Source organism: Cervus elaphus, chromosome 11, assembly GCF_910594005.1.
Source record: "Cervus elaphus chromosome 11, mCerEla1.1, whole genome shotgun sequence".
Taxonomy (NCBI): Eukaryota; Metazoa; Chordata; class Mammalia; order Artiodactyla; family Cervidae; genus Cervus; species Cervus elaphus.
Window position 1 is genome coordinate 10,961,161 of NC_057825.1, and position 27,705 is coordinate 10,988,865.

Here is a 27,705-nt window from a genome sequence, read left to right on the forward strand (position 1 = left end):
AATCTTGACTGGCTGGAAAGGCATATCCGGGAAGGAAAGGAATCCGCAGAATCTGAAGTGGGGGAAATGGGGGTGGGGAGAAATAGTGCAGAGTCAAGGTTAACTTTGTGGTGTCAAAATTAGGTGCCTGGGCTGTTGCTTGAGGGGCTCTTGGTCAGTCGTGTCCGACTCTTTGCGACCCCATGGACTATTACAGTCCATGGAATTCTCCGGGCCAGAAGGGATAGATTCCCATCCATTATCTCAGGGTAGCCTTTCCCTTCTCCAGGGGATCTTCCCAACCCAAGGCTGGAAACCAGCCCCGCCCCCCCCCGCATTGCCTGGAGCGAGGGAGGAGGGATGATTCTTTACTACCTGAGCCACAAAGTGAAAGTGAAAGTCTCTCAGTCGTGTCCGACTCTTTGCGACCCCATGGACTATACTGTCCACGGAATTCTCCAGACCAGAATACTGGAGTGGGTAGCCTATCCCTTCTCCAGGAGGTCTTCCCAACACAGGGATCGAACCGGGGGTCTCCTGCATTACAGGCGGATTCTTTATCATCTGAGCTATGAGGGAAGCCACAATGAGCCTTAGCCTGAGACTACATTGGGTCTTTGTTTTCATATACTGGTATTCCTTTTCATAAAGACCAGTAGTTAATGAAATGTGACTGGGTTTTCATTTTTTTCGAATATTTCTCATTGAACTGTCTACAGATCAAAAAATATTGCCCAACGAAGGTGCTACCTGATATTGGGTGCTAAAGATAGATTCCTACAGGGAAACAGGTGCTGAATAAAAGTCTCAAGGGTCCTGGGAGACCTGCCTATCAGCTCCATACCTTGGAAGAAATCTGTAAGTGAGGCAGGCAACAAGCTAACAGAAATTTATATCCTCAGAACATTCTGATCAGAAGGAATTTCGAACCAGAAATGCTCATTTTACAAGTAAGGAAATAGCTCCCAAGTAAATTGGTAAATGAAATAATGTCACTTTATGACCATGGATCTGCATTCCAGTCAGTGAGGCAGAAATTTAAAAATCCACACTATGTCAGGGATGACTGCATTTGGGGGGGTGGGGGGGGGAAACATTCAGTTCCTTAGAGCACCTTAGTTAAAGTGGTCAAGAGAAGTGTCCCTGAGGAGGTTATGCTGAAGTGGATCTGAAGGAAATGAAGGACAAAGCCAAGCAAAGGCTGAAACACAGGGCAGGCTTGGTGTGTTCCAGAAAAAGCAAGGCCATACTGGAGCAGAAGAGTAAGAAGGAACAAGATGGGGCTTCCCTTGTGGCTCAGCTGGTAAAGAATCCACCCGCAATGAGGGAGACCTGGGTTCAATCCCAGGGTTGGGAAGATCCCCTGGAGGAGGGAAAGGTGACCCACTCCAGTATTCTGGCCTGGGGAATTCCGTGGACTGTAATGGACTGTTTAATCCATGGGATTGCAGAGTCAGACAGGACTGAGAGACCTTCACTTTCACTTTCTGAAATGCAAAGAAATCTTAACCTACAAGAAGAAACAAGATGGAAGGGGGAGTGGCGGGTGCTGTAGGACTTTGAAGATGAGAAAAGGATGTGGTCTTAACTCAGGACAGCCCTGGAAATTCTGAGCAGAGAAGAGACATGATCTAATTTCAGTTTGAAAAGGGTCCCTTTGGCAGCTCTACTGAGAATGGAAACCAGAGCAAACGGAGGTGATTTATGAGGCGACAACAATGGTTCAGGAGACAGGCAATGGTGGCTCAAAGCCCAGCAGGTGCCAATAACAGTGGTGGGAAGAGGCTGGGTATTCTGACAATGTGCCGTCCTTAGTCGCTGAGTCGTCTCTGACTCTTTGTGACCCCATGGACTGTAGCCTGCCAGGCTCCTCTGTCCATGGGGATTCTCCAGGCAAGAATACTGGAATGGGTTGCCATCCCCTCCTCCAGGGGATCTTCCCAACTCAGGAATCAAACCAAGGTCTCCCGCATTGCAGGTGGATTCTTTACCCTCTGAGCCATAGATAGAAGCTATAGAATTTGGGGGTACATTGGATGTGGCATGTAAGAGAAACAGGGTAGTCATAGAAGGGGTAACAGAGGATGAGATGGTTGGATGGTATCATCGACTCAGTGAACATGAGTTTGAGCAAACTCCGGGAGATAGTGCTGCAGTCCATGGAGTCGCAAAGAGTTGGACATGACTGAGCGACTGAACAACAACAACAGCTAAAGTTCAGAAAAGCTGTACACAGTCGTTAACTCTAACAGAACTGTAAGCATTTGGAAACTATGATAGGCAAGTTCCTGTGCCCCATTCAACCTCCATTTATGACTAATCCATGCCAAGAATGCCCTCTGCTTTCTCTTTCCCACTTCACTCCATTTCCTAGAAGCCTGCCTCACTATGATCTGAGACAAAGCTCAGTTCAGTTCATCCAACAAATATCCATGTACTGGGTCTGGAGGCGAGAAAAACCAAACTAGTTGTCAGCTGTGGTTCTGCTCCTTGGGGAACTTCCAGGTTGGGTGTGGAGGCAGACACATAAATTTCATTCTAATTCAATATATTTGGGGTTAGAGGTTCAATTGCACAGAGATCAACAAGGGAGGGTTTTGTCCCAATTTAGTCCAAGGCTAAAGATTCATTAACAGAAACCCGTAAGAGGGTGAGAGAAGGCTTCCTGGAGGTGACATCCAACAGCAACAAGCGGGCAACCTGGCTTTAAATAGAGCTCTAAGATGTGGGTGTGCCTTTATTAATGGCAGTGGAGTACACTAGGGCACTGATTCATGTTTGCTGCTGGGGGCAAAATGCAACTGTTCAGTCAGAAAGTCTGAGCACTTTGTCTTGTGAAGTCCCCCCTTTAACTTTCAGGGCCAATTCAAGTGTTCATTCAACTGGGAACATTAATATCAATGATACTGAGCAGTTGTTATGCATTAGGTCTTGTGCAAAGAGTTTTACATGTTATCTTCCTGATCTTCCTAAACACTACGTTTCACAGGTGAGAAAACTGAAACTCAGGGGAAGGGATTTGCTGACAGTCAGCTAGCACTAAGCAACAGAGTAAGAATTTGAAACTGGGTCAGGTTCACTAACAAAAGGCCATGAATGCCTTTTCCCCCAAATAACATATGCTGTCATAGCTGTCTACCCCACCCCTGCCCACCCACCGTAGACTTTAAGTTCCTCCAAGGCAGAGGCCATGTTAATTCATCTTCTAAAACCCTCAACCTTCATCCTCTGGACCGCCCCCCCCCCCTCCCCCCAGAACACTGGCACCCAGCTCAGAGTAGACCAGACTGGGAAGCCTGCAAAAGTGTACCAAATGTGGAGAAGGAAATGTCAACCCACTCCAGTATTCTTGGCTGGGAAATCCCATGGACAGAGGAGCCTGGAGGGCTACAGTCCATGGGGTCGCAAAGAATTGGACACAACTTATTGACTAAACAGTAACAACAACAAATACATAAAAGATAATTAACAAGAACTTACTGTATAGCACAGGGAATTCTATTCAGTGCTCTGTGATGACCTATATGAAAATGGAGTCTAGAAGAGAGTGGCTGTATGTATATGAATGGCTGACTCACTTTGCTGTGTAGCAGGAGCTAACACAACATTGTAAATCAACTAAACTCTAATAAAAATTGATTAAAAAAAGACCACTGAAGATGACGAGCTAACATCCGCAGCTGCAGGTGGTGCTTCTACACATCACTCTGCCAATCATGACTTATCATTTAGATCAAATAACTATTATTCTAAATGAATTTTGCTCATTTTCAACTTCAAATTTTCTTCTTTATTTATGAATAGTGAAATAATAGCTGTTGATATCTTCAGCCAGTATTGGAGGAAATTCATAAACAGTTAAATAAAGATGGATTCATATTAATGCCATGAGAGTCTTCAAACAGAAGTCACTTAATTCCAATAGTATGTGTGTTTTTTCATCTGCTCCATGGTATTAAAATGAAGCTTTTAGAAGTTCATTCTGTTGAAGGGAACATGATTGTTAATGCTATTATAAATTCAGATGTATGTTTAACATTAGAGAAAAATGCTTTATTTTTATGGTGTTAATGACAAATACAAATTGTGGTGGGGCCAAGTAATATAAAAACAATGCTTTTAGTAAATTAAAAAGTGTACCAAATGAATGAATGAACAAATGAATGAATAAACAAATGAATAAATGAGTGGATGAATTCCAGTCTTACTAGTCAAATAGGTTGCCTCTCGCCCCACGGAGAAATTTCCCCACTGCCCTGCGGGAACTAGACCAAATCTAAGTAATTTTTCAGGAGAAACATCAACAATCTCAGATATGAAGATCATATCACTCTAATGGCAGAAAGTGAAGAGGAGCTAAAGAGCCTGTATGATGACAGTGAAAGAGGAGAGTGAAAAGGCTTGCTTAAAATTCAACAATCAAAAAACTAAGATCACGTCATCCAGTACCATCACTTCATGGCAAATAGATGGGGAAAAAGTGGAAGTAGTGACAGACTTTATTTTCTTGGGCTCCAAAATCACTGCGGATGGTGACTGCAGCTATGAAATTAAAAGATGCTTGCTCCTTGGAAGGAAAGCCAAGACAAACATAGACAACGTATTAAAAAGCAGAGCACTCACTTTGCTGACAAATGACCAAATAGTCAAAGCTGTGGTTTTTCCAGTAGTCATGTATGGATGTGAGGGTTGGACCATAAAGACGGCTGAACACCGAAGAATTGATGCTTTTAAATTGTGCTGGAGAAGATTCCCGAGAGTCCGTTGGACAGCAAGAAGATCAAACCAATCAATCCTAAAGGAAATCAACAATGAATATTCATTGGAAGGACTGATGCTGAAGCCGAAGCTACAATATTTGGCCACCTGATGCGAAGAGCCGACTCACTGGAAATGGCTCTGATGCTGGGAAAGGTTGAGGGTAGGAGGAGAAGGGGATGACAGAGGATGAGATGGTTGGATAGGAAGAGTGGCGTAACTGCACTTCATGGGGTGGCAAAGAGTCGCATAGGACTTTGCGACTGAACTACAACAAAGTAATTTTCAGCGAGACGGAGACAGGCTCATTGCAGGGCGGGACTCCGGCTCCTCGGGGCGGGACTCTGCCTCCTAGGGCGGGGCGGAGGCTGAGTGGGCGGTACCAAAGCGCTCCTCGAGGAGGGTGGTGGGGAGGTTGGGCCCGCGCGAGATAGTAGGGGCGGAGCCAGGACTTCCCCGCCGCCGCTCTATTGACCACGCCCACCGCCACCCGGCAGTAGTTGTGGGGGTCAGCCCCGCCTCTTCCTCTTTCCCTCCGTGAAGGCAGCGGAGGTGGACTATACAGCCATGGTGAGTGCGGGAAAATCGGAAGCCATCCGTGTACTGTGGGGCTCAGGGGCTGGGATGGAGGGCCCGTGGCGAGACCTGAGAACCCATCTGCCAGCCTGACCTGTGGGACGCGTTGCGAAGTGGCCTAGTGCCACCTCAGTCTTCTCCCCACCTCAGGCCCGGGCCCCGAGAGGTATGCGCGGGCTCCCGGGGCCTCCGTCTTTCCGTCTGCGGAATGGCAATAGGGGCCCAGCCTTGCAGCAGGACTGGGCGAGGGCGCGTCTGCTGGGGTCTGGGTTGCCCTGCCCGAGGCGGGTAGTTCTGGGTCTCCGGAGCCCTCTTGGCCCAGGGCAAGGCGCTCGGCTCCGAGGGGCGGACCACGACGCAGGTGGAGAGGAGGTGTTTGACCCAGACCCTTTCTGTGGGGCAGGCCAAGATTAAGGCTCGAGACCTTCGCGGCAAGAAGAAGGAGGAGCTGCTGAAACAGCTGGAGGACCTGAAGGTGGAACTGTCTCAGCTGCGCGTGGCTAAAGTGACAGGCGGCGCGGCTTCCAAACTCTCCAAGATGTAAGTGAACTGACGGCCAGAGTACGGGGACACACGTAGGGGACTTTCGAAGCTGGCTTAAGGAGTTGTCCATTTAACTGCCCTTTCCATGGCTCCGTGGGTCAGAATGTGGCGCCATTTCTATTCAGCCTCTTAGGTTCCTCTTTCTCACGCCGAGGCTCTGGTGACCCGTGCCTTTAACCTGCTTTTGACCTGTGGTCCTTTTTCCTAGAGTAACGGCTTCACTGTCTAGAGGAAGAATAAAGTGCCCCCGAAGTCCCGTTTTAATGCTTCCTTTGAATGTCTAATTGATCCCATTCCTTTATCTCCCACCAGCACTTGATGTTTTTCCTCAGCCTCTTTCGCTTGGTTGAGGGATCCTTTGCACCCCTTGTTTTGGTTGTAGTGTAAGTTACTGATGTATTGGGGGGGGGGCAAGAATCAAAACTTGAGAAAGGAATATAAGTTTGGAGTTAGTCAGCCAGGGCATAAATTACACTTCTGCCACATTCTACCTGATGGGCAGATTGGCACACCACCCATGTCTTTCCCCTCTCCTATAAAATGGGCCCCCAGTAATTTTCTCATGGTGGTGCATGCTGAATCAAGAGCATGTTTACCAGCCATTTACTGATCAGCCCTCTTTCAGCATGAGGACATGTTTCACTTATCCCCAGCTTTTTCTTGTCTTCAGCCTTGTCCCCTCCCAGTGGTCCAGTTTGTGGCATGGTTCCCTCCAGTGAGCTTATTCAGATCCACATTGCTTAGGTCTTCTTAGTAGCCCTTAGGATATATGGCCAGGGATAAAAGGTCTTTCCTGGCTGCCCTTCACTTCCCCTCATTAAGCTTCACTGAACACTTCACAGCTCTTCGAAGACACTGTTTGTGCCAGCTGCTTCATGTCCCCTCTCCTGGGATGCTCATGTATTGCCTCCAGAACACCCTCCTGGGCTGGGTTAGGCACCTCCTGGGTGAATGTGGGTGAGCTGATGGGGAATGCCCCTGCCCTGTAACATCTGGGTCAGGCCCTGAAATAGATAACTTGGAGAGTGCTGTGTGTGTTATCATCTTCACTGATTGTCTCTTGTTTTGTAGCCGAGTGGTTCGTAAATCCATCGCCCGTGTACTGACCGTCATTAACCAGACTCAGAAAGAGAACCTCAGGAAATTCTATAAGGTTAGTGGAGAAGGGATAACGGTGCTGGGCTACAGGGAGCAAAATTCCAGCTTTCCCTAGGCCCGAAGGGTGGTATGGTGAGCTCCAGCCGGGGTATTTGGAACTGGGCTTTCTAGAGCCTTCTAGTATGTGGCATGCAGACTGCATGCGGCTGCAGCTGTCAAGGAATCAAAGATGTGGGAGTCTGGATAGAGTTGGATTTTGAATAAAACCTCACCAGCTGGGTGAGTTTGGGAAGTCTATGAGGATTGACTGTTTAAATGTTTTAATTGTCTTGGTGTGTCGGTCACCACCAAGCATCTGGCATTCTCATTTTTCAAATGAGGACCTCAAGACTTGGATTAGGTTGTCTGGCATCACTGACATGCAATAAACGAGTGATTGGGCTTAGATTCCAACCCATAGGGTGGGGGTGGATTGATTGCTTCCGGGAGATTACAACAGGTGCCTGCCTCTCACAGCCTGGAGTTTTTAACAACTGTGTTCTGGGTGTTGTGCCTAAAACTAGTATTAAGCTATGAAACTGAACCAGTGGGAGATTTTATAGAATGTGTAGGCACACATGACTTCCCTGATAGCTCAGTAAAGAATCCGCCTGCAATGCAGGAGACCTGGGTTCAATCCCTGGGTTGGGAAGATCCCCTGGAGAAGGGACAGCCTACCCACTCCAGTATTCTGGCCTGGAGAATTCCATGAACTGTATAGTCCATGGGGTCGCAAAGATTCAGACACAACTGAGCGACTTTCACTTCATGCACACATTTGGTTTACTACAAGGGAATGACTTGTTTGTTTGTGGAGGAGGTGCCCTCTGTCCCCAAGAGAGGATCCTGAGCAAGCGGAGCTAAAGATTTGGTTGAAGCTGCTGCCCTCAGGTGGGATTTCTTGGAGAAAGCCACATCCTTGCCTTTAAGGCCTTTCAGCTGATTAAAGCAGGCCCACCCAGATTACTCTATAATCTCTTGAAGATTACTGATTAGGGGGCTTTGACTGCAAAATGGCTTCACATCAACACCCAGTTAGTGTTTGAATGACTGGAGGGTTTGACATGTCAAAGTCGCCACTGTGTGCTGGGCTTGCTGCCATCCCCGGACATGTGTACATTTATGTGTGGGGGTTTTTCTGAGAATTGGGTCTGGAACGTTTATCAGGCTCTGAGTGAACCTTGTAGAGGTATAGCCTGGAAGAACTGCCTCCATGACCATCCAGTGAGTACACTCCACCATACAGCCAGGCAGGGCTCCAGGAGGTAGAGATGAGGTCTCTGTATCAGCACTTTTTGATAAATTTTATCTCTGGCCCCCTGTTGCTGTTACATGGTTATAGTGACTGGAGGATGTAAACAGCGTGTGTGGCTATGGCTACTTTCTTGGACATCAGAGCTCTAGGTGCTTAGCAGATTGAAAGCAGGAAGCCCTGACCTGTATCAGCTGGTTATGAGGGGTGTGGATGGGCAGACTTTCAGGTTCCCCCCCAGAGCTTGCCCTCATCTCTTGGGTAGCTTTTTCCCTGCAGTTCTCCGCACCAAGGCTGTCCATGTCCTGAACCCCATTAACTCACACCCGCCTGCCCTGTGCCTACCCTTCCAGGCTGTTGGCACTTCCCAGCCTGAGCTGTCACTCTCCAGGACTTTTCATGCCCGCTCAGGTTTCTCGCTTTCGAGGCTGTTGTCAGTCATGAGTGAAACCTTCCTCAATCTCTTTTCTCCTCCCCAGCTATGCACCACTTGTTTTTTGGTGGGCTGGGAACTCCTTGAGCAGGGAGCAGGTCTCATTTGTGGCTAAGCCAGCACCCACAGCAGGGCTTCAAATGGAAGAAGCCCCAGGGGGCCTTTGCAGAACAAAGGGGACCATCAGAGCTGCCTTAGCCTAGACTGACAGGGGAGGAAGTGGAGTGAGAGCAGAGATGGAGAGATGATCCATCTCCTGTTACAGGGCTGAACACAGGAGCCAAGGTAGGGAACTTTGCCCCTCGTAGCAGGATGGCCTTGGCCAAGCCAGATCTCCTTAGATGCATGTGTTCAGTGTTACTGTCACCACAGCAGACATCTCCGCGACACACACTTCCCTCAAGTTACTTCCTGACACCTCAGTTCCAACTTCTGGGGCTTCCTGAGGTATTGCAGTAGCTCCCAAACCCTGGTCCTCAGGTTCCCCTTGCTTCCCCTCACCCAGGGCAAGAAGTACAAGCCCCTGGATCTGCGGCCCAAGAAAACACGTGCTATGCGCCGCCGGCTCAACAAGCATGAAGAAAACCTGAAGACCAAGAAGCAGCAGCGGAAGGAGCGGCTGTACCCCCTCCGGAAGTACGCAGTCAAGGCCTGAGCTTCCAGCTGTCAATAAAACAGACAGACCACTGGCTGGCGTTGCTTTGTGTTTATAGGGGCTTCAGTTGTTGGGGAGGTGGCTGCGGTTAGCAGGTGCCCGAAGGACTCCAGCACACTTGCTGCCCTGGCCATAGGGATCTGTTGGGTGCTTTATTAAGGTCATTTTGGGCCTGTGCCCCTGGGCATGGAGAGGCAGGGGTGGGACGTGTGAGAGCTGTAGATGGTGATGTTCTGTTTGAGCAACTCAAGGTGATCTGTGGTGGACTTGACATTTTGTCTAATCAACAGCTCCAGACACTAAGAGTTTCCCGTCTGGCATAAAGGCACAGGCATGGGCCACATTCAGAACTCCCTGCCAAAAGCATAGTATTGGGCTCTGGGGGTGCAGGCCTCCCCAGCGGACCTTCCACTGCACCCTTGTTTGCTTCGGCCACGGACCTTACCTTCAGAGTCTCAGTGCACTTTCCTGTATTGCAGTCCCAGACTTTGACCTGGAAATAAAAAGGTGAAGGGTAGGGAAGTCTTATAGGCTGGTGTCTTTTGACAAAATTTTGTTGTCTGTGAGGTGTGTTTAACAAGGGCTGCATAATACGCAGACATTCAGTGCAGTATTTTCTTTGCCCTGAAGTTGAGTCAGAAATGTCAGCAGCTCTATTTGGGCCAGTGCAGACATGAGTGCCAGGCATTAGGTTCAGAAGTGGTTGGTATCTGGGTTCTACCCCTGGTAGCCTTCTACTGAGGGCAGATAGGGAAGTGGACATTTCTGGACCTGCTGAGGGCTCTGGGAGGGGGGATTTGGGGGTAGGAGTTGGCAGGAAGGCAGGCCTGGAGGAGGTTACCATGTGGGAGTAGCCAGCGCTGGCCAGCTGCTGCCCATCAGGGGAGAAAGCTATGCTCTTCACCCAGGTGATGTGGCCCTTGAGCTGGATGAGCACGCTTCGGGTTGAGGGCTTCCAGATGTGAATGGTCTTGTCCCAGGAGCCAGATGCCTGGACAGCAGACAGCTCTGAGCATATAGGTTTGGGGACTGCATTCTCTGTCCCCCAAGTAGCCCGTGACCCTCGGAGAGTTGCAGTTGGCAGCCACCCCGGAACCTAGGCAGCCCAGCTCACCAGTAGGCCAGATGGTGAGTAGCACAGGCAGCTGATGTTGCCTCTGTGACCCTCCAGCTTCTGGTGGAAGATCCCAGGGGTCCCTGCCCGGAGGTCCCACATGCGGATGGTAGAATCCCAGGAGCCAGTGGCCTGCAGACAGCTGCCCTGAGCATGGAGCCTGCTTCCTCAGCTGGCTATGCCCACAGGAAGCAGGTACCAGCTCAGAGGGGACAGACTCAGAAGAGCTAAGTCAAGGTGCGGGATTTTAACCACTCTGGCCCAAGTGGGCAAAGTGTGAGCTCCCAGTTGCCTCATCTTGTTGGGGCCAGGGCAGAGATGGCTCACCAGGCAGTCTGAGCTGGGTGCGAAGTCACTGCTCTGGACGGAGTCTCGGTGTCCCACGAAGTGACGGAGCACCTGGCCTGACTGGAGGGGAGAGCCCTGAGTTTTGGAGAGCACCTCGGATGGGTCAGACCCCGGGCCCTCCATGCGGGCCCGCCTGGCTAGTTTCATGCCGCGTAGGGGTTGGGGAGTCTTCCAGGGCCTTGACAGAAGAGGAGGGGGGAGTTCATGGCAGAGGGGTTGGGGTACAAGGGTGGGTGGGAGGTGGCTACAGCTAGATGCAAGGGAGTGGAACACCAGGTGTGCGCATGGGCAGTGGCGAAGATGGAACAACCTTTCCCGGTTGGGAAAGTGTGACCAGTGTGGAGGGCCTCTTGGGATCCCAGGCCTCACTGGCTGCCCCTCCACATACCTGCACCTCCCAAAGCATCACCCTCTTGTCCCAGCCACCCGAGGCCAGCTGCTTTGAGTCATGGCTGAAGCTGACGGTCTCCACACTCCGCTGGTGACCTGTAGATACCCGCCAAGTGTCGAGGAGAGGTGAGGTGGCACAGGAGTCGGCACGGTCTGAAAGGGAACCCACGCCTGGCTGCTTGGCTCCCAGTCCCCCCGCCAGCCCACTTACCCTTTAGGACCTGCAGACACTTGGCATCTGCGGCGTCCCACAGGCGGACGGTGCGGTCACAGGAGGTGCTGGCAAAGAGGCGGCCATCAGGGGAGAAGCGGCAGAACCTCACGGGGCCTGGGGCAGGCGGCCGTGGTCAAGGAACAGGGCGCTACCATCCACGTCTGGCCCTTGCAGTCTAAACCCCTGCTGATTTTTTCAGTTGCATTGCCTACCTCCCTTCTCACTCCCTTCTAACCCTTATCCTCCAGCCAGCTGGAAAATTCCTGGGCTTCCATGCCTTTGGAAGATGAATAAAGCAAAAGCACCTCCCAGAAACTCCTTTCAGCCCAGCCTAGGTTCTACATTATCCTGTTTGGGCTCCCCAGCCCCTGGACTTTGCCTATTATAACATGAACCAATTTGCCCTATAACTATCAGATTTTCCTTGTCTTCTTGATTATAATTTACATTTACTGAGTTCTTACTGGGAGCCAGGCACTTTGCTTGCATTATCTCATCCTATAGGATAGCAACTATTACCCTAATTTTAAAGAAATAAGAGGCACAGAGGTGACAAGATTGACTTCAATCACAGTCAAAAAAGTGGGTAAATAGATGAATCTGAAGGACATTATGCCAAGTGAAGTCAGTCAGCAAAAGAAATACTATATGATTCCACTTAGTCAAACTGGGGACAGGGCAGAACAGTGGTTGCCAGGGGCTGAGGAAGGGAGGAATGTGTTCAAGGGGTACAGAGTTGCAGTTTTGCAAGATGAGAGTTCTGGAGACCAGTTGCACAACAAAGGGAACATAAGGCTACTGAACTGTACACTTTAAAGTGATAAATGTAGTATTACCTAGATTTATGTGGTAGAATTTGAGTCTAGGTCTGTCAGAGTCAGGCTCAGGACCCAAGGGACCAGGTCCCATCTCCTTGCCCTCCTGCCCCAGCCCTACCGGCGCTATCTTGCTGGGATGCCCAGCTCAAATGCTGGTAGACTCTGTGAAATGCCGAAACAGGTCCATGGGCCTCAGTCTCCCCATCTGGGCTGAAGAGCCTCACCTTTGTGGCCACCCAGTCTCCACAGCAGCCTCCCACTCTGGGTCTCCCAGCCATATACACAGCCGTCCTCAGAGGCCGTGAGCAGCCTCTGGCCATCGGGAGAGAAAGCAGAAGAGTTGACCTGGAAGGAAAGTACAAAAGGCCTATCCCGGGGCAAGAAACACTTTCTGCTCATGCCTAACTCCAGACTCCTAAGCCTGCCCTAAACACTGCCCCAAGAGCCTGGGGTCGGAGCTTGGACTTCAGGACTCTCAACAACCAGAACCCAGGAACCACTCTGCAGTAGAGTCAAGAGCTTGGAGCCTTCTCTGCTGTCTTGTAAAACCAGAGCCTGAGGCTCAGAGCTAGCCGTCTTTTTTTTTTAGCCTTCTTTAGAAGCCAAGATCCCGTTTTAGAACTGGAGCCCAGAACTAGTTTAAAATCTGCTGTATGCCCTGAGTTCCCTCTTAAGCCAGAGTCCAGAGAACACTGGAATCAGCCAGGAGTTTGAACCCTCTCTGGAACCACAGCTTAGAATTTTAGACGCCATTCTGTAACTGGAGCTCAGGAAACACTCGATCTCCCACCACGCAGAACCAGAAACTACTCGAAAGCCAAGAAGCCCAAGGTCTGTCTGGGGAGAGCTCGAGAGAACCTCACCTCCCCGCGGTGCCGGCCGAAGAATTTCACTCTCCCCACGGCCAGCTTCCCTCGGGGCCCGCTGTTCATGGGCCCGCGGCCGCCCGCCCCAGCGGGCTCCCTCCTAGGCGGGCGCTGGTCCGGCCTGACCTAGGACAAGGTGGATGGGAAGGGGGAAACTGTGTACAAGCGGTCTCCATGGCAATCGGGGCGGGGCGCGCAGCCGCTTTAGGGTCTCTGGGAAGCCATGAGAAGGGAGTCCGGGAGAGACTGTTCTCAGCCCGGGGGAAGTGGGACAGCAGCAGGCTGGACCGCGGATGGCTCCAACAAGGAACTTGCCTGCCCGGACTGCGGGCAGTCGGACCTTGGGCAGCTCTGGCCGCGGGGCGGGGTGGCGCCCGGCGGCCGCTAGAGGGCACGCCAGCACCACATACCGCGTCAGCCTCTGTGGCTGCACCGAATCCAGGCACAGCGCTAAGGGCCCACAAGCCTCTTGGAGAGGTTCCTGTTTCCCCGTCTGTCCAATGGGGAGTTCCATCCCTGCCCCGCAGGGATCCAGGCATGACATAAGATAGGTGCCCATGAGGGCCTACCCAGGACCAAAGACCCCTTTCCTTCAGGAGTGGCCAGTACCGGGGCGGAAGTGCTCCCATGGAACCGCTGGAAATGATGTGATATTTAGATATTCATCTCGGCCCTCCAGGATGTGGAGAGCCAGAGACAGTACGCAAAGCACAGGACGTTAAAAAGTGAAGTCGCTGATAACATTCCCAGTAGCACGAAGTGTTCCATCTGAGGACGTGGAGGAAGACCCCAGGAGTTGTCAAGATCCTTGGTGGATAGGTCAGCTGAAACCAGAAAGAACAGGGCTTGGTGTCAGTGTGCATTTTTCAGATGAGGAAACCGAGGCTCCAGGAGGTGGGGGGACTTGCTCAAGGTCACTCAGTCAATAGGAAAGGGATTGGGACCTCATCCTATGTCTCTCTGACCCTGAGGCCTATATTAGGACCACCTGCCATGAACTCCAGGGGCCTCACAGCAGATGAAGTATCTGACTCCTGGTACATCTGGGAAACTGACCCTGGGGGGACAGACTTGGCCCAGTCATCCAGCATTTCCATGGCAGAGTTGGGGGCAGAACCCAGCCCTCTCCCCACCATTATGCAGGGGTGGGACTAAGATATCCCACTCTCCCACTTTCCAGTGGATTCCAGGCTCCCTGAGAGTGGGGCTGGGGCAGCTGGGCTTTGAGAGTTTCAAACTCAAGTGAAGTGTTCCCAGTGGTGATTCACACCCCTCCCCCCAGACCTCTTTGCCAGAAATTCTTCTCACGGAGATCTGCTGTTCTGCTCTATTTTAGGTCCTAGACAGTCAGGCGGACAAGGGGGCGACAATGGTGGCTTTGAGGCTACCCCACCCCCACTCTAACTCCCAAAGGACCCAGTTCAGTGAACTGGCTCCCCAGGGACCCATCTGGTCCTATAGGGCCACCTCTGCCCCCGCCGCGCCCCAGCTCCAGACTTGGGTCCTGAACACGGCTCCCCCATCGCTGACTCCCCAGACCCTCTCCTCCCTCTCCGCTTAGGCACCCTGCAGCCCATGACCCAGCCATCTTGTTGCTCCTGCTTTACCTGAAGTGCCTAGAACCACACCTTCCTAAGCTCACCCTGTCACTCCCAGAGTCCTCTGGATAGACCTTGTCCACCAGACCCCGCAGCCACTCAGCCTGTAGCAGTGTGGCTGGGGTTAAAACATTTCTGCTTGACCCAGGGGTCTGTGGTTGGAATCACCCACAGTGAATTCTGGGTCCCTTGGACCAAGCTTCATGTTCACCTCTCCTGCTTCATTCTGCCCCTGTTCCCCCGCTGCCCCCTGCCCCATCTAACTCCCTGAACTTATCCACAAGGGGCCCTTCTCCTTCCCTGCATCTTCACTCCCACCCTGGGCCTGTGCATATGGGGTTTCCCACCCTCTTGGCCTGATGCTTACCTTGGGTTCATTGCTTTCTCTGGATGGACTTCCTTTGCCCAGCTCCCAGACTAAGTCAGAGCTCCTGCCCCAAATATGGGGCACTAAAGTCACAATTCTGGGTTAAACCCAGGTTCTGCCAACTACTAGCTCTGTAACCTTGGGTAAGCTAACTGGTCACTCGGTGCCTTGGTTTCCTCGTCTGTAAAATGGGAGTGGTTGCCTTGTCAGGACTGACATGGTACCTGTTAAGGGTACCTGGTGTGCAGTAAGTGCTCAGAGAAGGGGAGGGGAACGTGATATCCATCTTTGTCACTTTAGCTTCAAATACTTTAGGCTAAAGCTCCGAATGCCCTTTGTCAGGCTCCCAGTGCCCTAAGTCATCACCTGAAGGGCACAGCCCAGGTACACCTCATGATGTAGGGGAGACCTTGTAATCAGGAGCTGTCTGGCTTCATGCTCAGCAGGGGCTGAAGGTATGGCAAACCCTGGGTTTGGGCAGGGGCTGAACCTGCAGGATGTGGTCTGTGGCAGCATGGGAAAGGAGCGGGCATGAGTGGGTCACAGTTACGGTGGCAGCAGAAGTATTTCACTGGCCCAGGAGGGTTGAGTCACTCAGAATCTAACCTCTCCAGGAGAGTCTTGACGGACATTTTCCACCCCTTGACTGTCTCTTCCTTCTCCAAAAGCCTGCCACGTTCTCTCCTCCCTCAGTCCCAACTGCCTAGGGCAGGGGGCTCTGTGCTGAGCTTCCCCACTCTCACTCCATCTCCTGAAAATAACCCATGGTTCTGGGACCAGATTTACTTCTCTTCATTTCCTCAAAGTACCTGCCTTCCCAAGCTCCTTAGTTCCTTCTGAAACTGCTGTAGATACACAATTATTTTAAAGAGAAAACTGGAGCTTCAGAAAGGAAAATGACTTGCTCAAGATCACACAGCTGGAGGGTAGTAGAGCTGAGATTCAAACCCATGTTCAACAGTCCCTAAGCCCCCAGCTCATTTCTGGCACCAGACACTCTTTCAATGAAGTTTGAGGAGGTTGGGGTATGAGCCTCTGCCCCAACACCCAGCCCTCACCCCCTGTGAATGAGATCTCACTATCCTGCAGGACAACCTCTCCCATCATGCTGTTAGAAAGTCCTCGGTGAGTGAGAATCTGCCTTGCACTGTCTAACAGAGTGGAAGATAGGCCCGGGCTGCATCTCCGCAGTTCTACTCCCAGGGACACATCCAGTGCTGTTGGTGTTGTAGTTCCGGAAGGCTGGAAACGACCTGAAGAGTCATCTGACAAAACGCTCAGCAAAAAAGCAACATGGCAGAAGGCACTACAAGTAGGATCCCCCTCATATAAAAGTCAACATACCCTCCAGTATCCTTGCCTGAAAACTGCTATGGACAGAGGAAAAAAAAAGAAAAAAAAAAAAAGTCAACATACCAAAGGCTACCTTCCATTTCTCAGGCACACATCCATATATACTGAAACTATAAAGAAAAGCAGGAATAGGTAACTCCCAGCCCACTAGAGGAGTTAAGTATGGAGAGAAGGAGGGAGGCAACTCAGTCACCTTGAAGAGTACTTGCTCCTGGTAATATCTGGGATTGAAGCTGGGCAGTGGGCACCCAGGTGTCCTTTGGATTATCCTTTAATAACTGGCTCTACCTATTTGACCCCTGCCCACCTCTCCTGGCTTCCCTGGTGGCTCAGTGGTAAAGAATCTGTCTGCCAATACAGGAGACATCAGTTTTGATCCCTGGGTCAGGAAGATCCCGTGGAGAAGGAAGTAGCAACCCACTTCAGTATTCTTGCCTGGGAAATCCCATAGACAGAGGAGCATGGCGGGCTGTAGTCTATGGGGTCGCAGAGTCGGACACAACTTAGAGACTAAACAATAACCACCACCTCTCCTGCCTTCTCCTGGCTTCCTCACCTTCTCCCTCGTTTCTTGTCCCCATCACCCCCGGTCCTGAGCAGTTTGGTGGATTATGCGGTGTCAGGGCTAGTATGAACTTTCAGATAGTGCCCCAGCAAGCAGAGAAAACTTTTGTAGCAGAAGAGTAGGCAGGAGAGAAGGGTGGAGAGTCAGATGCCCTGCTTCCTGCCAGCTTTCCAGCTCCCAGCTCCAGTCCCAAGGCTGCCTTGTCCTAAAATACACCTGTTTTCTTAGAGTACATTCCTTTTTTTTTTTGGCTGAGTGAGCTCCAGTGTGGTTTAGGTTATTTGCCACCTGAAGGGCTTTGATTAAAATATCTCTGGAATTTTCACAGCTGGTCCCCCGATGTTATGCCTTTGGGACCTCCTTTCTGGGACTCCCTTGCACACGGGGATAACCTAGGCATGATCAACACCCTCCAGTCTCAGTACTTTCCCCACAACCTGGGCCACCCGTATTGGAATGCACCATACTTGTTATTGTCCCTCCTAAAGTGTGAAGGCCAGAACAGGAAACATGCTCTTTGGAGGGACTGACAAGTGACAAATTGAAATATACTGTCATCTCCAGTTTTCTCAAACTCTCGTAACGCAGCCTGCCTTACTAGAGTCACTTGTTTTCAACAGCTACACTAATCTGGTGACTCACTGTGTTTGCAGTGGGAGCTTTTTCCCATGAACTACTCTCCAGTCAACTCTCCCTCCCTGATCTGGTACTTACACAATGGATTCTTCGGAAACACGAAAGACCTTACGTTATGCTGGCTAAATGTCATCTTTCTGGATCTCATCCAGCAGTCTGGTCTTGAAAGCATTGTAAGTCTGGCTGCCACTGCACAAAGCATTAATTCTGCCACTGCGGCAGCTGCGAACTTTATGAGTAGGCCTTCTGTGTTCTGAGTCCAAATTGTGAACGTGATGGTCAACGAGATAAGGATAAGGACAGAGCCCTGTGGTCTATCACTGGATTCTCACTTTTTTGGCACCCATCCACACCCATCACTAATGGGGGAGAACCCGCTTTCCTTAGAGGTAGATTTGAGTGGAGAGGAGACCTATGTGATCCTACCTCTACCAAGGGTCTCTGGTTGTAAATAACAAGAACCATCGACTACCAAAAAGGACCATAGGAGAAGGGGCTGAGTGGCAGGGTTGGGGGTGGTGGTAAATCAGAGGGAAAGGATAGGAACCAGGGCCAAGAATTCAGGGTGAAGCCTGGATGCTTCCAGGTCTTTGGAGACAGTGACTGACCCAGCAGACATCATGTGCCCACTCCTCAGCCAGTGCAGGACATCTTGATTGTCAATCCCCATGAGATCCGGACTTCCATCCCCACCTCCACCCTTCCCTGTTAATCAGTAGGGGGGTCTCCAGGTTGGTTTGAAACCAGCTATGCACCTATGGGCTCAGGGGTCAGACTGCTGCTTTCACAACCTACCTGCTGTGACCTCAGGCAAGTTACCTAACGGCTCAGTGCTTCCTTTTCCCCATATTTATAAGGAGGATGGTTAATACTCATCTTGTAGGGTTTGCTTTGAGGCAAACCCTTTGCATGTATTGCATGTGTTTGTGTTAATACATGCAAAGTGCTTGGGAGAGCATCTTTTGTATAGTAAGTGCTCTGAGTTGGTCAGCTGTGTTACTAAAGCATTATTGCATCATGAGTCCACATTTTCCCTCTATAGTCCCAAAGATATGTGATGAGCTGTCAGGCCTTACAGAAACCCAGGTATATCTGGATTGGGTAGTTACCCTGTTTTTAAAGCAGAGAGGCAAGAGCAATTTGATTGAATTCCCGGTGACCCTCACTGGCATTTCTGGTCACACTTGCTTTTCTGAGCCGTCTCAAAGCACTACCAAATGATCTGTCCAGAAGTGCTTGGCAATTAATGATGGGCTAACTGGCCCATGATTGGGGACTCACCCCTTCTAGAAAAGTGGGATGATGATGCTTTCTTTTTCCTGACTTCTGGCCTCTATAGTGTCAGTCACACCTTCCACTGGGGCTCTCTTGGGGTAGTTTGCTAGACCTAGAGACTTTGTCTTATTTATTTACTTTGTAATATTTTTAGTGTGGTTTTTTTAAGACTTTTTCCATTTGGGTAGCAAAGTGACCCAGGCGCCAGGAGGAACCCGAGAATCTCAGGGGGCCTGACCACCACCCACTGTCCCCAGTGTGGGCTGTGACCTCATGCCTGCATTCCAAGCTCTCAGGTTCAAGGATGCTTACCCACAGGACCCTTGGGCCTCTCCCACCTTCCAGTGACTCTCACAAAGAGGAAGAAACCTCTGGGGCCCTGGGACGAGCCCCAGGGAGATCTCGAACTCACCACCCTCCTGATGCCAGACCCAGACGAGGACGGAATGTAGCTAGCAGGGGCTCCGTGACAAGCCCATCTGGCTTGTGGAGTCCAGGCCGCAGCCCAGCCAAAGAGCAGTTTTATGGTATTTCATTTCTTTCCTTTTTTTAATTCTTAAAACATCCTGGACACAACAGTTAAAAGGACTAGCCTGAAGACAGGACGGCCACTCATTGTCCCAGTGTTGCAGCCACTGTTACTCCTCGGGTGAGGCCTGTGCTTGCAATTACGCCGATTTGGGGTGGCACGTGGTCCCACCACGACTCCAGGGATGTTGCCGAGACAGAAGGAAGAGGTCATGCGGCAGGCACGGGGCATGGAGCCTGGGTCTGACTTCTCTGCGCCTTTGCTGGGCCCTGTTACATCTCTAATCAGCTCTATTCCTAGCACACGAACCAATGTTTTTAATTTTTAAAAACGTTTTAAGCTACATACTGACTGCAAAATATGGGTATGTATATATGTGTATGTATAAGACATAAGCGTCCGCTTACTACCCACTGCTCCCAGCCTCACTCCTTACAGGGATTGGTTGTGAACAGTTTAGGGGTGTGTGTCCTTCTAGTGACTTCTCCTCTGTACCCTATTTTCCCTCTGTGGACAGTGATGCTTGGTCCAAGGGTCTCTGTGAAGGGAGGTGTTGCCCAGTTCAAAGAGGCAAAGTAAACAGAGTGCCTGGCCTGGACCTCGAATATGATAGGTGCGCAGGAAATGGCTGCTTGTCTCAGTGCTTACCAATAACTCCCTGTGGGATTGTGCCCCTTCAAGCCTCAATCACCCCCCTTGGTCTCCCCAGCTTGCAGCCCAGGGTCAAACCCCATTTACTGCCCTCTCACTGGATCCAGAAGGAATTAGTTCTGACCCAAGAAATCAGGGGTGAGGTAGAGGAAGGGATGAAACTCCCGGAACTTAGTGGCCTCCTTGGGGTGACTGGTCTCATTCTGTCTTCAACATGGGGTACAATCCCATTTTTTGCAGGCAAGGAGACCAGGGTTGGAGTGTGGAAGTGACTTAGCCAAGACCACCTGACTTGTGGGCACAAGAGCCAGAATGGATACCAGGCAGGTCCCTACTGCCAAGCCACACTGAATGCAAGTCAGTAATTCAGTATCCTAAACCCCTGTATTCAGGATGGGCCCAGTGGAGATCTTGAAAATGCTTTTTGAATGAATGAATAAGTGAATGAATGAATCAATGGCTACAGTACATTTATCATATATGGTTACTATCTGTACAGCTTTGGTTTTCTTTTCACATCCCTCATTTCATGTGATTTTTAACAGTAATCCTACCTGCTAGGAAGCTTCACCTCTGTTTCACATATGGGGAAATAGGTTTGTTTTTTCCCTTTGGCCCCAGACCTTAGCATGAGAAGGAGACAGAGCTGGATCTCAAGCCCCAGCTGTCTGAAGTCAGAGGCCATGTGAGCTGTTTCCACTGGCCCTGCTGCCCTCTCCACAGTGCCGGGGCCGGCCCTGGGGGCTCCCGAAAATGGCATAGGTCAGGACTAAACGAAGTGCTCACTAGATGTTGAAGCACTAGGTGCTTGCACTGGGGCCTGGGGAAGGGATACAGGGCTTGTTTGCTCAGGACCATGTGAATGATGGGCTTTGGGATACTTGCCCAAGTTCTCCTGGATGCCCATCCTACCCCAGTTGGGTGTGGTCTCCCTGGAGCCTTGCATAGGAAGGCTCCAGAAGAAGTTGACGCCCAGCCTCTGGTCTCTGTGTCCCTCCTCACTCTGAGGGAGAAGGGTTGGAGGAAAGGGTAAGGCTTGCTCAGGCTCTGAGGCATCTGTGAAGGTAGTTGACCAAGGTTGGCATCTAGTGGACGTATTCCCACCTCCTGGGGTTTTGGGGGGACATGACCCTACCCTGAGAAGTAGCTCAGGAAGTCAAAAATGAGGGTCCTAGAATCCTCTTCCCCACCTGAGCTGGGAGCCATGGGCTTGGCCCCAGGGCAGGGGCCGAGTCTCCCCCTCCTCACCCTCTCCCTGTCCTTCCTTCTTTGTTTCTGTCCTCCACCCCCACTGCCTTCCTCTCACCTACATCCCTCCCTCTGGCTCTTGCTGAATCCTGCCCCTCCACCCACTGAGCCTGCTACCTGAGCTCTGCCGGGCCTGAGAGCTCAGGCAGGAGGGACTGGCCCCCTTAGGGCCATCAGGGGTGTCTTCCAGGGAGGTTTCAAGGCCTCTGGAGTTAAGCAGGTATCTGCCAAATGCAAACCAGGGGCCCTGGACCACCCAGGGGGCATCCACAGGAAACAGAAATGAGAGCTGAGAAGAGGTGAGGAAATGCACCTTGAATGAGAGGCTAAGGGGCTTCACATGCCCAGATTAGTGGTTCTCAAAGTAGATGTCATGGAACCCAGAGGGTACAAGAAGGAGCCTCAGAACTCCTTGGAGGGGTGAAAGGTCAGGAGGAGGAGACCCAGGGGTGGAATTCTGGGCCCCTGGCCCCACTCCAGCCAGAACGACTCTAATTTCACACTATTTATGGACTGTGCTTGGGAAGCAGTGAGAGGCGTTCAGTGGGGCCAGGGGGTGACCCACCTGGGCTTTAGGAAGTGAGTGCTGGCTGCCAGAGAGGAAGAACTGGACTCACATAGGCCTCCTGACCTTTCCTCCTCACGTCACCAGGAGGTAATAATAATAATAGCAACCCTACCGTCGCAGTGCCAGCAGGTGCCAGACTCTGCACACTGCATTAGCTCATCACGTAGAGTGGGTTCCTGTGTGGATGGGGAGCTTGAGGGCTTGGGAGAGGAAGAGACTCCAAACCAGGGTCACCACCCAGCCTCAGGGGCAGAGTCAGGATGCAGACCTGGGGTCTGGTGTACCCCGGAGTGCCTGACCCCCAGGGAGCCCAGAGCAGCTGTGGAGCAGCTGCCGTGGGATCTGATCTTGGCTGGAGCCCCCTCTGCCCACCTGCCCTCCCAACTGTCTCGGCCACACCTGGCACCCATGTACCCTGTGGAACTCTGACCAGCCTTGTGCTGCCCTCCGAAGAGACAGCTGGTGAGTGGGGGCTGGGAGACAGGAGTAGGGTGGGGGCCAGAAAGCAGGAGCCGCTTTGGCAGGGCGGGGAGAGCCTAGCCGCCTCTACTTGCTGTGTGGCCTTGGGCTCCTTGTCAGGCCTCTCTAGGCTAGGGCTGCTCTGAGCCACCTGGACCTGGGGCTTCAGGGTTAGCTACAGGCAACTTGTGACTTCCTGGGTTTATCTGTTCATGCCTGAAACAGCACATGGGACCCCACGGGACACCACAGTCCTTCACCCCAGGGCCAGAGTGCTGGGAGCAGACCACCCGCCGGTGAGATCCCAGGCCAGTGTCTCTGCTTCCTCATCAGTGCGTTGAGAGGGTTGGTAGCTGGGATGCCCTGCAGATAGCCGCTCCCTCCTCCACTTGGGGGCTGTTCACAGCAGCTGCCCATACCCCCAGCCCGCTCTCCCGGGCCCCAACCTTCCTCAATGGCCATTTTGTGTCCTGGCCAGAGAGCTGCTGTTTGCCAGCTGCCCCCACCCCTGAGACCTCATGATAATGGACTCCTGTCTGCCCCCGGGGGCCCCTGTGTCTGAGGGCTGCAGGGTGAGAAGCCTTCTCCTTCTGTCTGTCTGGGACATTGTCCTTCCCTTCCTGTCTGGGTCAGGGGGGAGGCATTTGTGGTCATTTCCTCTCAGACTTGTTTCCCTTTCCAGAAGCTGAGGCCTGAGTCCCAGTGTCCTGCCACCCCTAGCCGTGCGTTCCCATGCAAGTCCCAGTGGCCCCCAGCCTCAGTTTCCCACTCTGTAACACCCACCTAGTCAGCTTAGTGCGTGCTTGCTCAGTCAAATCCAACTCTTGTGACCCATGGACTGTAGCCCGCCAGGCTCTTCTGTCCATGGAATTTTCCAGGCAAGAATACTGGGGTGGGTTGCCATTTCCTACTCCAGGGGATCTTCTGGAACCAGGGATCAAATCCTCATCTCTTGCGTCTCCTGCATTGGCAGGCAGAGTCTTTACTACTGTACCACCTGGGCTCAAATCCCCAGTTCAAATCCTATCTCTTATTGGCTTTATGCCATAAGCCTCAGTTCCCATGTGAAAAACAGGAGTATTTCCTACCAGCCTCATAGGTAATTACAGTCATGGGAACTGACAGCCCTGGGCTGCTTTGTAGCTGAGTGACTTCGGGTGAGTCACTTGACCCCTCCAAGCCTCAGCTTTGTCCTCTACAGAGTGGGGACCTGCTGTGGATGTTCCAGGTGAGAAATCAGAAGAGAGCACACAGCCCTGGCACACACTAGGTGCTCAGTAAGGGCTGGCTTTGAAAAGCCACTTAGGAACAATGAGGCGAGGTGGCCACACATCCCACAAACCAAAACGGATGAGGTTCCTAGGCAGCTTCCCCTCCCCAGACTCCAAGTGGATCTCTCTACCTTTACCTGTTTTTGCATTTTCCCTTGTGATTTTGTGTTTGAAGTCTGTTTCTTAATTTCCAAATGCGTGGGGATTTTCTAGTTATCTTTTTTGTAATTGATTTCTAGATTGAATGCATGCTCAGAATGATTTCAGCCCCTCACTTATGTGGCCCAGTTTGTGGTCTTTTTTTTTGCAAATATTGCATTGTCCTAGCAAAGGCAGTGTCTTCTGTAAGTGTGGCTGCAGGGTTCCAAATGGGTCCATTAGATCAGGTTTCTAAGTCTTGTTTAATCTTCTAGATTCTCACTGACTCCCCCACCCCCACTTTTTCTATTAATTAATAGAAAAGGAAGGAAATATATTAAAGGAAAATATATTATTATTATTATTAATATATTATAATTATTAAAATATATTATTATAAGGAAAATATATTAAAATCTCCAGTTATGATTGTGAAGTTTATCGACCCTCCTTCTATTTCTTCTATTAATACTGTTTGTGTTATATATTTTGAAGTTTAGGTGCATATAGTTTTAAATTGCTAATTTTATGGACAGATGAAACCTGTCCATAAAAATAACCTGTTTTGTTATTATAATATGGCTTTATTACTAGTAATGATTTTGGCCTCAATGTCTTTTTGTCTTCTATTGATATAGCTATGGCGGTTTTCTTGGGGTTGTTATTTGCAGGTGTATCTTTATTTTCAACCTTCCTATATCCTTTGAACTTCCCTGGTGGCTCGGATGTAAAGCGTCTGCCTACAATGCGGGAGACCCAGGTTCAATCCCTGGGTTGGAAGATCTTTTGGAGAAGGAAATGGCAACCCACTCCAGTACTCTTGCCTGGAAAATCCCATGGACGGAGGAGCATGGTAGGCTACAGTTCATGGGGTCGCAAAGAGTCGGACACAACTGAGAGACTTCACTTTCTTTTCTTTCTATATCCTTTATTTTACTTATTTATTAAAAGAGCTGACCACACTGGGTCTTTGTTGCTTTGCGCAGGCCTTCTCTAGTTTGCTGTGGCTTCTCTCGTTGAGGAGCCCAGGCTGTATGCCTGCAGGCTTCAGTAGCTGCAGCACATTGGCTGAGTAGTTGTGGCATTCAGGCTCTAGGGTGCTCGCTGGTCTTCAGTAGTTGCAGCTCAAAGACTCAGGAGTTGTGGCTCACGGGCTCTAGAGCTGGAGCTCAATAGCTGTGGTTCTCGAGCTTAGATGCTCCTTGGCGTGTGGAATCTTCCTGGACCAGGGATTCATGCACCACCAGGGATGTCCTGTCCTTAGGTTTTAGAGGTGTCTCTTTCAGTTGGATCATCTAGTCCATTCACACTTAAGTACTAAGTTACTTTGGTATTTAAGTCTACTTTCTTCTGTGCCTTCTATTTTTCTTTTTTGTTAAACATTTCCTTTTCTCTCCTTTCTTATCTTACTCTGATCATCTGTTTTTCTTTCTAGTCATTTGGAAATTTTGCACTTTTAGTGGTTGCCCTAAAAATTACAACCTATCCTCTTACTTTTTGAAATGTGAAGTCTTTCCCCATATATCAATCACCTAGGATAGTAATGACTATATGACCCATTTATATCAACACTGACTCTCCTGTCTGGTTATTTTGAAATCCCCCTCCAGGCCAGCTACTTATTTTGAACAATAAGGCTCATGGAAAATGTCCAATTCTAATACAGTGAACATTTATCTCCCACCTAGACTCACCAACAGCTAAGCTCTGGTCACATTAGTTTGGTCTATCTGTGTTTTTTTCTTAGTCTTTGGACAATCAATTGTAGACTTGTCACTATTTTTAATAACTATTTTTTATAGCCTCAGAAAGTCTCATTTTTTTCAGAGTGAAAATTATTTAATTTTTCAAGCATGTACAACTAAAAAATACTCAACAGTAAGAAAGATATAAAGAAAAAAGTAAAAATCACCTGAAATCCTACTCCCTAGAGATGTTAACATAGACATTATATATGTGGACAAGGATCCTATTTCCCACTTTCCCAGTTGTATATGTGGGATCTGGGCTGCCTGTTCACCTCTCTGAGCCTGTTTCCCTGGCTATGAATTGGGGATATGATGGATCTTATGTGTCAAGTTGGCTAGGCTTTAGTACTGTGTAATGTAACCAAACTCTAATCAAGGTATAGCTGTGAAGGTATGTTGTAGATGTGGTTAATGTCAACTTCTACAATTAGTTGACTTTAAGTAAAGATTACCCTCAATGATGTGGGTGCGCCTCATCCAATCACTTGAAGTTTTTAAGAGCAAAATATGTTTCCAGAGAAGAAATTCTGCCTCAAAATTGAAACATCAAATTCTACCCGAATCACCACCAGTCTGGCAGCCTGCCCTCCAAATTTCTGTTGCATGAACCAATTCACAGATAGGTTTCCCAGATGGCGCTAGTGGTAAAAAAAACCAACCTGCCAATGCAGTAAGACATAAGAGATGCAGATTTGATCCCTGGGTTGGGAAGATCCCTTGGAGGAGGGCGTGGCAACCCACCCCAGTATTCTTGCCTGGAGACGCCCATGGATAGAAGAGCCTGGCAGGCTACAGTCCATAGGGTCACAAAGAGTCAGACATGACTGAAGTGACTTAGCATGCATGCATATATCTATATCTATATATATATATCCTAGATATATATTATCCTAGATATGTATTATCCTTTTGGTCCTGTTTCTCTGAAGAACCATGACTGTGATGGAGGTAATATTTGTTATCCATCTCTGCTGTTGGAAAGTTGCCCAAGGTCACCAGTGGGAGGCAGAGCTCAGGCCTATAGACACCTAAACCTTTCCAGAGTGAAAGACAGTGTGGTTCCTGAGTAAGGCGTAGCTGATGTTAGTCTGCCCTGGTTGAACCTTCCACTGTGTGATGCTGGGTGAGATTTGGGATGTCTCTGAGCCAAGGAACAGGGTCGTGGAGCCCACCTCACAACATGGTCATTGTTCATTCTCTTTGCAAGTGAGAGCGTAGTTCAACCCCTGACACATAGAAAGTGCAAAATTATTATTGTTATCAATAAAAGTCTACAGAATGAATCCCCGCAGAGGACAAAGTCTGACTGTGTGCCAGGTCCCAACAGGGCTCCTGTGACTGGTGGTCACAGTCTCAGAGCTGGGAGGGGAGTGAGGCTGCTGGGAGAACTCCCAGCACAGTGAGACCCACCGCCTGGGCCCTGGGGTAGAAGGTACAACGGTCCTGATACCAGCTGGGGTGGGGGGCTTGGTGAGCATCAGGATGTAGTTTGCATGGCATGGGGCTTGCTGTAGAGAAGGCACTTAGAGGACAGCCGCACACACAGGGCCCCTTTCCAGTGCCTACTGGCGTCAGGACCAGGCCCACCCCTAAGCTGGAAAGTCTGCTTCCCCATTTATGACTCAAGGGAAACCACCCAGGTCTCCTTAGCCTGCTGAGAGAGCAGAGGAGGGAAACCCAAGATGCTCTGACACCAGGCTCGGGGGTCCTGCACCCTCTGTCACCTGCCTGTGGGCGACATCAGGCGGGTCAGTCACTAGCTTCTCCCCTACACCTGACCAGGCTTCCAGGTTGTGTTAGCAGCCCTGCAATTGAGCCCCTACCGTGTGCCTGCGATGGAGCACACATGTGTGCTTTGAGTCATTGAATGCATTACTGGGCCCCACTTAACAGATGAGGAAAGTACAGCTCGGAGGGGCAGGGACCCGCCTGAGCTTGCGGTCAGATTGGAACCATGCCCCCCTCCCACCCACAGGCTCAGATTCCAGGCTGCCACACCCGGCCCCACCCTCAGCCTTGGCAGTCTGCCCCCCTAGTCCCATCCTTCAGCCTCACAACTGACATCCTCCCCACCCATCCCACTCCCAGAATTCCCTGCTGCCAGCTTCCAGCCTCAGCTTCCAAACAAGATGCTTTCCCTCCCCTCCTGGCATGGTTCCCTGACCATCCCGCACCACTCACCAAAGCATTTACTGTGCCCCAGGGCTGCTGGCCAC

The 27,705-nt window shown here is 50.5% G+C and overlaps 2 protein-coding genes across 8 annotated transcripts; one reads left to right on the top strand and one right to left on the bottom strand.

Moving 5' to 3' along the window:
* The first annotated feature begins 5,152 nt into the window (after nt 1-5,152).
* Nucleotides 5,153-9,367, top strand: RPL35 (ribosomal protein L35). The gene is made up of 4 exons (XM_043916878.1): nt 5,153-5,307; nt 5,717-5,853; nt 6,928-7,009; nt 9,184-9,367. Exons 1-4 carry the CDS (start codon nt 5,305-5,307, stop codon nt 9,331-9,333), a joined length of 372 nt encoding a protein of 123 aa, XP_043772813.1. The 5' UTR covers nt 5,153-5,304; the 3' UTR covers nt 9,334-9,367.
* On the bottom strand, nt 9,182-13,392 carry WDR38 (WD repeat domain 38). 7 transcript variants are annotated; one of them, XM_043916875.1, is made up of 9 exons: nt 13,081-13,392; nt 12,442-12,529; nt 11,397-11,513; nt 11,184-11,281; nt 10,775-10,855; nt 10,448-10,579; nt 10,175-10,324; nt 9,779-9,826; nt 9,370-9,687 (listed from the first exon to the last, which is right to left on the bottom strand). In XM_043916875.1, exons 1-9 carry the CDS (start codon nt 13,147-13,149, stop codon nt 9,613-9,615), a joined length of 858 nt encoding a protein of 285 aa, XP_043772810.1. In that variant the 5' UTR covers nt 13,150-13,392; the 3' UTR covers nt 9,370-9,612. The 7 variants fall into 7 exon arrangements, with proteins under 7 accessions (XP_043772807.1, XP_043772806.1, XP_043772808.1 ...); XM_043916874.1 differs by having other exon boundaries at nt 12,442-12,562; XM_043916872.1 differs by having other exon boundaries at nt 9,182-9,826.
* Nucleotides 13,393-27,705: the final 14,313 nt, after the last annotated feature.